Source organism: Bos taurus, chromosome 19 (genome assembly GCF_002263795.3).
Source record: "Bos taurus isolate L1 Dominette 01449 registration number 42190680 breed Hereford chromosome 19, ARS-UCD2.0, whole genome shotgun sequence".
Classification (NCBI taxonomy): domain Eukaryota; kingdom Metazoa; phylum Chordata; class Mammalia; order Artiodactyla; family Bovidae; genus Bos; species Bos taurus.
The window spans coordinates 9290183-9305275 of NC_037346.1; the positions used below are offsets into that span (position 1 = coordinate 9290183).

The 15093-nt window shown below is 60.7% G+C and overlaps 1 protein-coding gene, 1 long non-coding RNA gene and 1 other non-coding gene across 7 annotated transcripts in view; all 3 read right to left on the reverse strand.

The window, feature by feature from the left end:
- TSPOAP1 (TSPO associated protein 1) overlaps positions 1–12244 on the reverse strand; it is a 29926-nt gene extending 17682 nt beyond the window's left edge. For all 5 annotated transcript variants that reach the window (XM_059878388.1, XM_059878389.1, XM_059878386.1 and 2 more), the window contains exons 1-12: positions 7449–12244; positions 6555–6662; positions 6140–6268; positions 5406–5585; positions 4664–4849; positions 3459–3536; positions 3290–3373; positions 2956–3045; positions 2667–2789; positions 2330–2434; positions 674–724; positions 344–364 (exon numbers count right to left, since the gene is read on the reverse strand). In XM_059878388.1, the coding sequence (XP_059734371.1) occupies positions 344–364; positions 674–724; positions 2330–2434; positions 2667–2789; positions 2956–3045; positions 3290–3373; positions 3459–3536; positions 4664–4849; positions 5406–5585; positions 6140–6268; positions 6555–6662; positions 7449–7778 (1485 nt within the window). In that variant the 5' untranslated portion in view covers positions 7779–12244. The remainder of the gene's footprint in view (positions 1–343; positions 365–673; positions 725–2329; positions 2435–2666; positions 2790–2955; positions 3046–3289; positions 3374–3458; positions 3537–4663; positions 4850–5405; positions 5586–6139; positions 6269–6554; positions 6663–7448) is intronic.
- On the reverse strand, positions 10905–12244 carry LOC132342998 (uncharacterized). Its single transcript, XR_009491633.1, has one exon. It is a non-coding gene; the product is annotated as an uncharacterized lncRNA (long non-coding RNA).
- Positions 11250–11336, reverse strand: MIR142 (microRNA mir-142). Its single transcript, NR_031362.1, has one exon. It is a non-coding gene; the product is annotated as a microRNA mir-142 (primary transcript).
- Positions 12245–15093: the final 2849 nt, after the last annotated feature.

Here is a 15093-nt window from a genome sequence, read left to right on the forward strand (position 1 = left end):
ACAGGAGTGAGCCAAATCCCAGGAGTTTTTCTCAAAGATCAGGAGAGTCCCCATCAAGGGGCTCGTGGGTCTAATTGGCTGGCTTTGGAACCTCCTCCTGGTCTCAGAGATGGGCAGGGCCTGTATGTGCCAGGCACAGTGGCAGGTCTGGGGCCAGGGCAGTGAGAATCCCAGCCCATCTACAGAGTCTCAGCCTGTGACGGGTCACACCCCTGTCGTCGGACAGGAGGGCTGGAACCGCTTAGGCCTGAGGGAGGAGACTCAGCTCAGCCAGCCTGCAGGGGTGTTGAGGAGAGCCCCCCGCCCCTGCTCCCCAGGGAGGTGGGGGATCAGGAGGCTGTACCTGCATGGAATCCAGGGTAGACTGTGGCGGGAAAAGAAAGCCCAGAGGAGAGGTTAGAACTCTTACCCAGGGGGCATTACCCAGAGAGGGAGAGAGGGGCCCAAGTGGACACAGCTCAGTCAGCTCCCTGGACTGACTAAGCAAGTGCTAACTGGAAAGATATTTCAGGGCCAAAGGTGGAGGGGATCGCCCCAGCCCCCAGAGCATTTAGGGGCTCTTCCTGCAAGCCCACATCCCCACCCACACCCCGGGAACCCCCTGCAGCACTCTCTGAACTGCCCCAGACTTCCCCCCGGCTGGAAGCACGGCGGCCACCTCCAGGGACCCTACCTCCAGCAGCTGCACAGCGCCTTCATGCTCCCTCTGGGCTTCCGCCTGGGCCTACAGGTGGGAGGAGGCAAATGCTGGAGGAGAGGGGTGAGGACTGGGGTGGGATCAAGGGAGGAGGGCAGGCAGGATGAAGGAGGAGAGAGGAGAGGGAAGGGGGCTGGGAAGCGGCTGTGGGTGCCTCCCTCCGGCTCCCATTCTGAACCGCACCTCGAGTTCGAAGGCGAAGGGGCCGAGAAGAGGGGCTTGGGACTGCTTCCTGCTTCCCAGACCCTCCCCCTTGGGGTTTTTTTCTCCTCCTGTCTCTCTCGATGCCCTCTGCCTGCTCATCTTTTTCCCCTTGCGTGTGTGAGGGCCCCACAGGGCACAGTGCTGGGCCCGCAGTCACTCTCTCTAGACTCCCATCTAGTCGCAGGACCAGATGCACTGAATACTCCAAAACCTGTCCCCAAGAACGACCTCCCCAGGACCCAAGACTCACAAGTCCAGCTGTCTATGGGGCTCTCCACTCAAGTGGTTAACACACAGCCCAAACTTGGCCGAAATGGAACTCAGAACTCAGGATGCCCGACCTCGCAAACCTGCTGCCCGTCATCCCTCACTCCTGGCGGGTGAAAGGCCCAACCATCCATGTAGTCAGCACTTGGGTGAAGGCGTGGGGCACTCAGTAGGAAGCCCACAGTGAGTCCTGTCGATTCTCTGTTCACAATGTACTTCGGATCTGCCCACTTGTTCCCTGCCATGGATTATACTCTCACCCAGGCAGACATCATCTCCCACCTGGACCCCTGTGGCCACCCGACACCTGAATGCTTTGCTTCTTTGCCCACGCCCCTGTCCATCGTCTGGAGTGCTGCCGAAGCGACTCTCTAAATGACGAATCAGACCATGCCACTCCCCTGCTCGGGACCTTTGGACGGCTTCAAACGACTCAGACAGCAGAATACCCAAACTTCTCCCCTGACTTTGAAGGTCTGATGCTATCTGGCTCTTGCCTTCCTGCCATCCCGTCCATCCTACCACAGGCTAGCCACACTGGTCTGTACCCCTCAAGCTTCTCCCTACCACAGGGCCTCGGCATGAGTGTGCCCCCTCTTCAGAATGCTCATCAGCTGACTCCCTGTGACCCTCGAAGTATTAAAGGCCTTCCTTGCCAAGCTCGCTGAAGAGGCCCCTCACCCCATCCCCACCACCCTGTGTTACATCACCCTGGTAACTTTCCCCACTGTACTTGTCAATGCCTGCGATCAGCTCACGCATGAATCTGTTTATGTGCTGCTCGGTCAGGGACCTGGCCTTTGCCCCTCACAGTCCCTCCAGGGCCTGGCACAGTGCCTGGCACACAGTGTGTTGGTTAGATAAGTGTTAGTTGCCCAGTCGAGTCCGACTCTGTGATTCCACCGACTGTAGCCCCCTAGGCTCTTCTGCCCATGGGATTCTCCAGGCAAGGATACCGGAGAGGGTTGCCATACCCTCCTCCAGGGTATCTTCCCCACCCAGGGATGGAATCTGGGTCTCTGCATTGCAGGTGGATTCTTGACCGTCTGAATCACCAGGGGTTCTCTATAAATGCCCACATTGGATGAGGGTCCAGAATCTACAGCTGGGGTCTGGCAGCCCCCCCCTTTCCACCCACCCCTCCCCGGACGCCGCCCCCACCTGCTGCAGCCTCCGGACCTCCTCCCGCTTCTCCTGCAGGCTGAGCCGAGCCTGCTCATGTTCCACCTCCAGCTGCTGCCGCCGCTGGGTCACCTCCCGCATGTGCTGAAACGCAAGAGCCTGCGTCAAGGCCCGAGCCCTGCTCTACTGTCTCTACGGAAGATCTAAGATGAGGGCGCCTCAGACACCATGTGTTCCAGACACTCTGTTAAAAAGGAAACTGCGGCTAGAGAAGGAAAGGGCCGCGGGCGCCCGGACTCAGCCTACACCCCCGCGCCCCTCGCAGGGCACGTGCTTCGCCAGCCCACTTTCGCCCCGTGCCGCCCGGTGTCCTCACCTTCAGCACCTGCTCCAAGCTCTCCAGCTTGCTCTGCAGGCCTTGGCTCTTGAGAAGGGCCGAGTCCCTCTCCTGTGTCACCCCCAGGAGCTGGCCCCTCAGCTCTGCATTCTCCCACTCCACCTGGACAGGGGGGAGTGCAGGGAGCTGAGAGCGTGAGCCTCACCCCCCCAGCACCCTCGCTCCCAGGGGCCACAGGATGCTCCGTGCTCTCCCCAACTGGGGAGCTGGCAGAGGCAGTGCCTTGCCCGGGGACGGGGCCCTGGCAGGACCTGGGCAGAGCCTCTACCTTCTCCTTCTCCGTGGCTCTCCCACTGAGCCGAGAGTTCTCCTCCACGAGGCGGGCATTCTCGTTCTGGGCTGCCTTGAGCTGCAGTTCCTGTGAGACCAGAGGGGAGCTCCAGGGAGGCTCCCAGCGCCCACCTCCTCCTCTCCCCACACAGGCACACGTGGGACCCTGTCGGCCCCTTCCTGCATCAGCCAGGAAAGGGAAGCCCCACCAAGCAGGAGGGAAAGTGTGCTTTCGGGGCAGGAGAGAAGAAACTGGCGTTCTGGGGGAGCCCTCCACCTGGTGGGCCTGATGGACCCAAGGAGCCGGCCTTCCAAGGCCCCACAGAGCTCACCAGCTCCTCACATCGCCTCTGCTTTTTCCGGGCTTCCTGCTCCAGACTCTCGCATTTCTTCCTCTTCTTGCTGAGCTCTGATTCCTGCGGGATCAGAAAGGAGCTCCTCACACAGGAAGGCAGATCCACCCATAAAGGGTCTCCTCCAGCGCCTTAACCCGGGTCTTACCAGTTGCTGCACCCTCTGCTGTTTCTCTGGCTCCCCTAGGACCACAGCAGGGTTTTCCACATCCTCCTGGGGTGTGGCCTGAAAATGGCCAGGGGCAGTGGGCTGGCACCTGAGGGCAAGGCCTCAGGGCAGCCTGCCCCTGGCCCAGCCTGTCCGAAGGGGGTTCCCACCCGACCTCACAGTCAGCAAAGAGATCCCTGCTCAGGAAGGGGAAGGGGTGCTGTGTGCCCCCTCTCCCCCATCTCCAGTTGATCCTGAGTGCTTTGAGATCCAGAGACCCATGATTGCCCTGGGAGATGGGTCCTCTATCCAGGCCAAAGCTTTCCCTTTTTAGCTTGCAGCCCTGCTCTGCACTCAATAACTGTCCTGGGTGTCCTTCAGCGACTGGCAGAGAACTAGGAGGCTGCCTGGGCCCCCAGGGAGGTGGTGTCCCCAGAGCTAGGGGTCATGGATCCATAGTCTTGGCCTAGGGCCTACAGACCTGTTCAGACCCTCCTCCCAGCTTCCCCAAGCCCACCCTACGGGCACGCCCCGGTTATCCATCCGTGCAAACTCTGGAGGACAGGTCTTGATGAGTAATGCTCCCTCCCTGGACCAGGCAGAGGGGCCAAATCCCTTCTCCCTATCCTCTTCCCGGAAGGAGGGGGGACCCAGGTGCCGCCCAGGACAGAGGATGGAGAGGAGCCAGAACTCTAAGTTATGGAGGTCCGGAGCGGGGTCCCCAGCTTTCGGGCCAGGGGCCGCCTAAGCCCGACGCCCAGTGAGGGTCGCCCGTACCTGGAGCCGGGGAGGACACCGCGCCGCCCCCGGGGAGCCGAGCCGGGTCTGACGGACCGGGCAGGCGCTGATGGGGGCGTCCCCGCGCTGCTGCTGCGGCGGGAGGCAGCGGCGCGGGCTGGGCCCCGGGCGGCTGCCAGGGCAACCGGGGATTTGCGGCCGGGCCGTACCACTGGCGGCGCGGCAGGGGCGGCGGGGCGGGCCGCGGGCCTCAGGCCTGCGGAGAGGGGGGCCCGAGCCCCCGGGGGCGCGCGCGGCTCAGGTACGAGCCCTGGGAGGCCGGGCCGAGGACCCGGCCCGGGCCGTGCGCGCGCCTCCACCTCCTCGTCGGGGCTCTGAGCGCGGTGTACGGGGAGGAGGGAGATCCCGGAGCCGCTCCCACCCCATTCTCCGCAGACCTACACACCTGCCCTGGCGTCGGCGCTCACCTCTCCCGGGGCCCCCGGGGCGGGCGCCCCTGCTCTGGCCGGGACAGAGGGGCCCGGGGGCCGGGGCGGCGAGGGCGGCTCCCTCTGGTTGCGCAGAGCGATCTGCCTCTGCAGCCGCAGCACCTCCCGCTGGGACTCGCGCAGCAGCCGGTCGAAGTCCCGCACGTGGAGCCACTGGGGGCCCTCCTGGAGTCGGGGGACCGGGAGCCGAGTCGGGCCTAACCCCGACCCGACCCGCGCCGTCCCCAGCTGAGCCCGCCCTCCGCCGGACTGCAGGGGCCCTCGGGCGCGGGCAGGTGCGCACCCTCCCCATGCATCTATGCCCGGTCGCAGATGCATGCCTACACAGCCCCATGCTTCCGCTCGCCCGTGTGCAAACACTCCCGGGAGCTCGTTTACTGGACACTCGCGGTGTCCTCGGCACTGTGCTCAATGCCTTGCGAACATCTCTGCACCCAGTGTGAGGTTATGCTTGAGTTCATACAGCCAAGCCCACTGGCTTGCAGCCTGAAACCTGGAGCCCAGAAATTGCCAGGTCTGGGACTCACGGCTCCACCCCCTTCGGTTCAGGCGCCGGGTCCCCGCTCCCACCTGGGCCGTTGCCAGGGGAACCTACTCCCAGCAGCCTCCACCTGCTCGCTTCATTTGCATCTCATTAACATCTCAGTCTGCATCCCACACCGCCAGGCCGGCGACCCTAGGTAGGGCTGAGCCGGAAGGGGTGACCAGGGCCTCCTCGCACCTTGCCTGCCAGGGTGAGCCTGGCCTGCAGCTCCCTGCACTCCCGCTGCAAGGCAGCAATCTGCTTGTCCTTGGCCAACAGGGCGCTGGCTGTCTCACTGAGGTCCCGGGCTCGTTGGCGCGCCAGGGTCTTCCGGCACAACTCCAAGCTGGCCCCTGGACTGGGCATGGGAGCACTCACCTGGCCGGGGGAGGGGTAAGGCCACTGGTCATCTGAGGGCTGGGGCACTTCTCCCACTTCTCAGCTCCTCCCAAAGGAAGGGTTAGGATGAACACCTTTGAAATGTGGCCTTCACCTGCTTCCACCCTGAGTCCGGATCTACCCTCAGCCTCGCTTGACCCCTTCCCTGCAATCCTCAAGAGGGAGTGAAAGGGTTAACTCCACCTCCTAGCTTAGGCCCAAAGGATGCTGCTAATTGAGGGCTGCCAGTGTGATGGGTCTTGTCCCTGCCCCAACCAGCTCTGCACCCAGAGATGAGTGCCAGCACTGGCAATCCAGAATTCTGCTCTCCCTGCCCGGGACCCCACCCCACCCCCCCACCCAGCCCTTCTCTCCCTCCTGTGGTTCCAGAAGCCCCCAGCCCCCTAGCCTGGCTGGCATTGGCCCTTCCTACACCTCAGCCGCTGGGTTCCTGCGTCCCTGGGTACTAAGAGTCCACAATGCCCAAGCCCCACTGCCCTGGCACCCCTCTGCCCTGGTCGCCCAGCCTCCATCCAGTGGCCTCCAATCCTCACCACCCTTAGGTTAGTCTCCTGCAGCTTTCGGGCCCTCTCCTCCAGGCGCTTGGCAATGACCGCCAGCTCGGCATTCTTCCGCTTCAGCCTCCGCACCTTCTCCTCCGTCTCTGGGAAGCTGCTCTTCCTCTGACAAGGGGTCAGCCAGAATTGGGGCATGTGGGGAGAAGCCCGGCCCCTGCCCCAGACCCAATCGTAACAGCCTGGGCCTTGGGCTGGACTCTTGGGCTCACAGTGGGGCTCCTTGGCAACTCTAGGTAGGGGTTCACCCTCTCTGGGTCTTGGGGTGATGTCAGCTCCATGTAACTCCCACTTGGAGGGATGTTCATGGGATGAGAAGGATGCTGAAGCAGAGAGCCGGGGTGTCTGAGTCTGCCTCCCCCCCAGGACCCAGGACTTGGTTTCCAAGCCTCACCAGCATCTGGTTCTCCTCCTTAAGGATGGCACAGCGCTGCTGCAGCTCCCCCATGGCCCTCAGCAGCTCCAGATTGGGCCTGTCCCCGAAGCCCATTTTCAGCTTGCCCTGGCATGGGAAAGGATAGGGTGCAGCCCCTCAGGAATCACCCTACCTATGGAAATCAGAGCCCTCCGTATGGACGCGTTCCCCCTCCACAGTCCAAGGAGACATGGAGACAAGAAGGTTCTTCCCCATGCCCCAGGCCTTCAGGGTGGAGTACAGGAGGGGCTGCTTAATATGCGAACATCTCCCAACCCTGGAACCCTCTCTGCTCGTCCCCAGCTCTTCCCACCTCTGCCCAGCGTCGCCTTTCGGGAAAGACCAGCCTGAACTCCCACCCCCACTCCTCCAGGCTCCCCCAAGTCCTGAGTCCCCCAAAGTCCAGGTCCCTTCATCATCTACAGGAGACGGCTCACACCCACCCCAAACCTTATCCTCCCTGGCTTGGCCCAGCACTGAGCCCCCCTCTACTGAGTCACTTCCTCCAGACTCTGATTCCATTACACACACCCCCACACACTCCCCCAGTATCCCCCAGCCCCCAAGGACAGAGAGGTGCAGAGAAGAGAGACAGACACAGACAGACTGTCAGAGAGACTCACAAAGGGAGGGGGAAGGGGAGGGTTCAAGGCAGACAGACAGGCCAAGTCAGAAGGACAGACAGATGGTGAAAAACGGAACCACTGAGATTTATGCCCAAAGAAGGGAGGACAGACAGTCACTGAGATGGACCTGCAGACAGAGATAGGCCCGGAGAAGACAGGGGGCAGTGAAGTCCCTGACCATGCCCAGGCCGGCAGGCAGGGTGAGAGCCCTAGTCTCGCAGACCCCGGCCGACCTCAGCTCCCTTACCTTAGAGAAAGCCTCTGCCTCCGGGTCCTCCAGCCTCTGACAGCCGGGTCCGGAGCTCAAGGCTCCCCGCGCAGGGCTGGGCAGCCCAGTTCCTGTTCTTCCAGGCTCCATGCCCCCCACAGGCCCCGGGCTTCGGGCTCCCTCAGGCTCGGAACTCTCCTCAGGCCTCAGTTCTCCAACACGCAGATCTGTGGGGGTACCAGCCATGCTTGGGGATGCACCTCCAGCATCACCCCCCCGGCCTGGAGTCCAGCTCTGCCAGGCGGGCAGTGCCCACCGCTCCATGTTTCCGGGGTCCCCCAGCGATGGAAGGGATGTCAGTTGCTCCATGGTTCTGCCAAGGGTCCCTAGGACCCCAGCCGGGGGACATCACCCAGCCAGCTGGAGGGGCCGATGAGGGTCGTGCCAGGCCAGACCCTCTCCTCTCTGAGCTCTTGGCTTCACTGAAATTCCATCCAAGGTTAGCCGAGTGCTTCCTCCCCACAAAGGAGGCTGCGGGAGCCGGGGCTGCCGGAGGAGCTGGAGCCAGGGGTGTGCAAGCTGTGTTTGCTCGTGTGCACGAGCCTGTGGAGGAGCAAGGGTGTCCCCGCAGGGATGGGGAGAGCGTGCTGAGGCCACCGACAGCAGCTCCGGCTGAGGGTCTGCGCGTGTCTCCAGGTCGGCCTGTGCTGGTCAGCACTGCTGTGTGTGTGTGAGTGTGTGTGTGTGTGTGTGTGTGTGTGTGTGTGTGTGTATCTGGAGGATGGATGATCCTACTTGTGTGTTCTGGGGGCTGTGGTTTTGTGTGTCACTGCCTGTGCCTGTTTCAGAGTTGCCAGTTGTTTCTGCGTGTGTGGGTGTCTGCTGCAGGGCTGTGGCAGTGTGTGATGCTGTCACTGGTTGTATCTGAGTGTCTCAGTGCTGTGCTGCTGTGTGCATGGCTGTCATTGTGTGTCCGTTTCAGCATCTGTGAGTCTGACCATCCATCACGATCCCTTAGCCGGCTAGGGTCCACAGGAGCTGCTGGGGGTGATCCCCAAAGGTCCCCTGGAGTCCTTTATCTCCCGCTCCTCTCTCTGCCGCTGCTGGCCAGCTTGCTGGGCGGTTGGGCTGGTCCTAAGGAGGCCTGGGTCGGTGGGCTGCTTGCCTCATAGTCTCTCTCCCTGCTGGCCTCAGCTCTGGGGACTGAAGGGGTTCCCTGTAGTCCCAGAGCCCCGAGATGGTGGGCACGGAGGAGGGCCGAGCCTCAGAACTAGGGGGGTGAGCGAGGGAGAGCCAGCCCTTCCCTCCCCCTCCCCCTCCTTTCCCGCCCACCAATAGGAACTCGGCTGCTGGTTTCCATGGGGATGGCGCTGGACTGGTGGGCTGGACCGGCAGGCAGGGCTGGGACAGAGGGAAGAACAGGTTCTTTAGGATGTCGACCCAGTGCCCCCAACGTGTGAGCGCCCACCCTTCCCACACACACACCCACGTCTTCCGGGATACGGAGATGGGGGGCGGGGGGCTGCAGACAGGGGGGCTGTCTCCATAGCTGCCCCAGTCCAAGCCGGGTAGAGACAGAGACAGGGTGTTGGCATGACAGAGATCCAGCCACGGAGAATGGCAGGAATAGAAAAGACGGAATTTAAGATGAAACAAAGAGGGACAGGGAAATCGAGATAATGAAAACAAGAGGAGAGAAACAAGGAGACAGAGGTGGAAATAGGCTGAGATAATTGCTTTTGCTTCCTCCTGGGGGCAACCTGGCCATCTCAGGCCAGCGGGGAAGGCCACGTGGCTCGTTAGGCTGGCTTAGCCCCAAACTGTCAGGAAGCTCACCTTCTGTCTCATCCTAAGCCTTTTTGTTATGGTAAAATGGCATTTTGGGGACAAGGATGTGGAACTCCTCCACTCTTAAACCAGCCTCTATGTGGCCGCAGAGACCTAGATGGAGTCCCCAGGAACACGGATGTTGGGAAGGACCTCAGAGAGGCCTCAGGACCGGAGACTCAGTCCCTCCAAACCTGAGGCTCAAGCCAGTCTCTCCTAAGGGAGGGGGCCCCCGTGTGGCAGCCCCAGGGGATAGCACCAGCAGTGCTAAGCCACAGAGCCCCTGACAGTGGGCTCTACCTAGGCCAGAGCTGATGGAACTCTTGGTGGTGGGGAAGCATGAAGAAGACGTGTCATCCTCACTTCCCTAAATCAGTATACAGATCCATACGTGCAGGGTGTATGCAGATGCCATCATGTGCATGCGTATGTGTAGTACACATATATAGGACATAACTTTGTGTATGTGGGCATTGTGTTGCTTTATATACATAGGCACACGCATACAAGTATGCATGCGTGTATGCTATTATGGGTCTGTGGGCCTCCCTGGGTATACACGCATGCATGTTTCTGTGTATGTGCCACTGCATATATACTTGTCACGTCATCCACGTGTGTGATATGTATGTGAGGCTATGTTGTGTGAGTGTATAAATTACAACATGTGAGTCATCTTAAATGTATATGGATATAGCACCCTCTCATACAGTCACGGATCTGTAATGACATACAATGGCGTGGTTTTATTTATATCTATATGTGTAGTTATATACATCACCACGTCTCTCTTGTATATTCGTTGTGTAGGAACGTGTCACTGTATGTTCATGTGTACAGAAGCAATGTGTTTATGTGAATGTCACCATATGTGTATTTGTATGCTCTTCTGTGACACATATTATATGTATTTGTATCATTGCATGTGTGTTTACTATTGAATATATGTGTGTCCTGAGTGTGGGTATATCCCTGTGTGTCACTGTGTGGCATGCTGCCATGTATAGGTACCATTTCAATTTTTTTTTTTCTTTTGGCTGCACCTTACAACTTGTAGGATCTTGGTTTCCCAACCAGGGATCAAACCCTGCCCCACCCTCATAGTGGAAGCGCAGGGTCCTAACCACTAGACCACCAGGGAAATCCCTATACAGTTTGTACTGATAGCTTATGTATATGGGGCCATGTGTGTGATTGCACTCATGTGCTGGTGTGTGCTTTGTATATTAGCATCTGTGCCCTTGTCTTATGTATAAGATGCTTTTTGTGTGTGAGCCACAGTGAGTTTGTTCCCAATTCTTAGACTACCAAGGAGCCCCTAGACTTTCTGAGATTACAGCTTAAAGGTAGGCAGCCTTCGTCTGCGGGTGTGAAAAGCAGGTGGAGGGCAGCGCAAGGTCGGAGCTCGGGTAAAGGGCAGGAGGTCCTCAGAGCCCTGCCCTTGACGTCCTGCCCACTTTCCTCCTTTGCAGGGAGGTCCTCCCTCGGGGATGGCCCTCCGCAGGCCACCAGCCGACCAAGCCCAGAGCCCCCTTCTGGTCTCTTAGGCAGAGCCAAACCTATTTCTCTCAGGAGAGAGTGACTTTCCCTCCGGCCTTTCTGCGCATCCATGTGCCTGCTAAGCCCATGCGCTCCACCGCACCCAGCAAAAGAGTCTCAGACAAGAGAGAAGGAGTCCACTCTTTATTAGCGTCGGGTTCCCGGGCACCGCTCCCGCCTCCATGCCGTCTCCCCCCCTTTCCCGCCTCTTGCTCATCCGGCATCCGTCCGCCGACGCCCGGGCCGCTCGAGGGGCACCTCTCCGGCTGCATCGGGTCCAGACGTCCACCTGCCGGCCCTCGGGGCAGCCGAGGAGCCCAGGCCGCGTTTCCGCGCGGGCCACGGCGGGCAGGGGCGGCCGTTCAGGGGTCCGGGCGGCGTGCGGGGGGCGCCCGCGGGGCTCACCTGTCCCACGCGGTCCCGATGGCGGGGGATTCGGCGACGGCAGGCGGCGGCGGCGTGGTCTCCGAAGCCCACAGTACACTCATCCATAAAGTAGGAAACACTACACCCTCCAGTGCTGTTAGTAGTGCTTTCTACTTTATGGGTGACTGCACTGTCTGTCTGTCCGTCTGCGGTGCTCTTCAGGCCGCCGGCTCTTCCTCCAGGCTCCAGCCCGATGGCCCCCCAGCCCTCCCCCTGCGCCCCGAGACCCCGGCTCCCTGCCCGCTGGCCCGGCACCCTGCCTGCCCGGGCCCTGTGGGCGGTGACTCAGCATGGCGCCAGACCGGGCCTCCCTCCCCCCACTTCCTCTTTGGTTCCCTCTTCCCTTCCCCCCCCACCACGAACCCGGCTCCACCCCATCGCCCCCACATTCGGGGGCACTCAGGTGGAGACCGTGGCCACTCAGGAGGCCTCACCCTAGTCCCCGGTTCTGACCCCTGGCGTGATGCCCTCCAGAGCCAGACCAGAGGCCTGGGTCCCCGGCCTCCTCTCCAGCCCAAGGCCGGAATCCCTCACCACCCACCGCTGTGGCTCCCCATGTAGGAGCCCAAGGCTGTCTTGACAGAGATGGTGGCCATGTTGGGTGGAGGGAGACCTGAGCACCTCTCCGTGACACCAAGTCCCCCTTTCCAGCCTCTCCTCACCCTCTGCCATCCCCACCCTATTCTCCCGCCCTTGTCCGTTGAAGCCGTGGACCCCTCTTTCTTCACTGAGGGCTAGGAGCCATTTTCATTTCCCTTGTCTAGAGAGAAGTCAAGGATTTTGAGGTGCTGGCCTACCACAGAAGCTGTAGACCTGAGGGGTCTTGCCCTTCTTTGCCCAGCGCTCCGCTTGGAAGCCTTGGCACCAGAGCCTCCCAAGCCCCTCCCCAGCGCCTCCACCCAAAGCCTGCAGCCCAAGCCCCTCTTCGCCCCTTGAGGCCCAAAGTCCAGGATCCCCAGCTGGGGCTGAAGTGAAGGTTCAGATCCTTACCTAATGCTGCAGGGCTGAAGGGCGCAAGCCCTGTGCTCCAGGCTCCCAAGTGGGGTTCCCTTCAGGGCGGGCAGGGCTTATAACCCCGAGGCCACGTGGGTCAGATCTCAGGGCGCCCAACGGTCTTGGAGCCCGCCCCCACACTGCGGTGCCGATTAGCTGCCCCTCCCCTCCCTGGGGAGGACAGACTGACAGGAAACCAGAGACAAGGCTGGGTATTGGCGGGAGGGGGCTGAAGAGACCATGGCACACACCCTGGCAGGTGGCTTCCGGGACCCCAGGCCTGCCCTTCCCCCCTGACACCAGCCATGGGGGGCAGTTCAGAAGTCCGGGGGCTGCCATGGGAGTGACTCCAGGACGTAAGGGCTGCCTCTCAGGGCCTAAATTCTAGCACAAGAGAAGAACCTTTTCTCTGAGCTCCACCCCCACCGACCCTAGCCCAGAAAACTCCCCTCCCTTTGGGACAGCAGTGGAACTCAGACCGGGCCACGGCTCCTGTACGTGCTGCCCAGAGAGGCCACTGAGGAACAGGTGTCCAATGGGGGTCTAGAGCAGCACATTACGATAACCTCCAGGTTGCCCCCAGCACCCCACAAAGCACCCCTCCCCCTGCACCGCCTGCAGGAGACCAGACCCCCTCAGCACGCTGTGGGGGTCGCACCGGGCCTGTTGGCCCTAGACTTGCTGTTCCCATGCCCCGCAGGGCCTGTCAGGATAAGAGGGCAGGGCAGGGCAGTGATGAGGTCTGGGGTCTCAGGCAGGGCCTGGGCATCATTGGGCTTGGAGGGCTGGAGGGAGAGAGCCTCGGAGAGCAGAGGTTCTAAGCTGCTACCGGATGTGGGCACAGGGCCCGCCCACCTGCATGCCACCCCCGCTTTCCCCATGGGGAAGGCAGGAAGCTGCCCATCCCAGGGCCCCTGGCTGGGGGTGGGGGGAGCGGGAAACGGGGTGTGGGGCTGGGTGGGGGGCTAGGGTGAGTGATTCTCCAAACCTCTCAGTGAGCTTGGCTCTGGCATCAAGAGGGGTGGATTGGGCCAGGGCCAAGGAGGTGAGGGAGCAGGTAGGATGGACGAGAATCACCCAGGGACTCCTTCCCATGGGCATCTTCTCTGGGTCCCCCATTCCAGGCCAGGCACGCACAGACTGCGGGAACTCCCTGATTCAAAGGCCCAGAAGAGGACTGGCCTGCTGGGGAGGCAGCAAGGGAGAAAACTCTCTTGCATCTTTTCCTTCAGGCTTGGCAACCCTCAACCTGGAAAATAGTTACCCACCTCCAGGCCCATAAATAGGACAGAGAAGGGCAAACACGGTTCTTCACCTGCAGGCCTGAAGGGACAGTGGCGAGGAAGATGAGCTGGCCAGAAATGGGACAGTGCTCCTTTAACAGACCACTGCAGCAGACCCTGGGTGGAGGGGAAGTGGCTGCCCCAGGCGATAAGAGGATAAGAATATCAGAGTCGTGCAGTAACCTGGGTTCCTAGACTCCCACCCTTCAGGGTTCCTCCTCCATGAGCATCTTGCCACCCCGCTTCTGTCTAAAGTATCACTAGAGTCATCACCTTAGAGGTGTTTCGTCCCAGCAAACGAGTCACAGGCTGGAGGCCAGGGGGCCTGGCTTTGGGGCCCAGCTCTGCCGCAGGCTCCCTCAGCGTGTGACCTGCGGCAAGTCAGACCTGAGCTTCCTTCTGAGAGACACGCTTGTCCCTCAACAGACCCCAACCCCAGCCTGGCCTCTCTCCTGACCCGAGCTGGGTGGGGGGCACCCCTTATGCCTGCCCCTCTGTGACAACAGAGGCTGCTTTCCCTGTCTGACCTCAATGCTCTAGGCCAAGGACCACTGATTTTTTTTTTTTTTTTTAAGGAGAGAGCTGGAGGCTCAGCCTCTCCAACCACAGAGCTTCTAGGGTCTGGCGGTTTCTGGACGGGTTGGGCCTTTCCCTAATTCCATCCTGAGGCTGGGGTTGAGGACGCATGGAACTGGTGCGGGGGTGGTCAGGACCTCCATACCCTGGACTTCTCCCCCAGCCCTGCTGGGCCTCAAAGGAAGAGAACGTGGACACCAGACACAAAGTCAAAGACAAGGAAGGGTCAGGGTCTGAGATAAGAACACTGAGACAGTAAGAACCACCCAGGTGAGTCGAACAGGAGTGCTGGGCTGCTCTGTGCTGCACAGCCCATAGGTGTGGCCTGAGTGAATGACTGAGCGCAGGCCTGCACACACGCATGTACACGCATGCACACTCTCATACACACACGTACATGTACACACACGGATAGACACATACATACACACACAAATATACAAACACATGCATGGGCACACACACATATACACATACATATACAAACACACACATGCATGCACATATACACATACACACACATACATATACAAATACACACACACACACAAGCATGCACATATACACACAGGGCCTGGAGAGTCCAGAAGGCTCACAGTCCCCAGTCTAGAGAGGCACAGCTAGCTCAGACCCACACAGACGCCCTGCAAGTGACACCCCAGCTCAGGCCTACACTCTGAGGAAGGCCCCTTGCACACCCCCGGACACAACCTGCTCCTCCTTAGAAAAACCCCGAGGAAGCTCACTTGGGAATCTGAGGCCTGTGCTTAGGAGGGTGACTGTGCGGAGGTGGGGGTAGCTTCAGGACACCGGCGCCCTTAAGAGAGGAGCAACTCCCACTCCTGCCTCCAGAGCTCCCCGGGATGAGAGAAAACAGCCTTGCTGATGGCCAGTGGCTGACTGAGGAGGTGGCCGAGACAGGAGGCCTCTCTTTGTGAAGGAGAGAGGAGTTTGAGTCGATTCTTCCAACTCCACCCCGTGGTGGCTGGCAGGTCTGGGCTCAGCCAGGCACTCAGTGGGCAGCCTGGGCTCACTAAGAC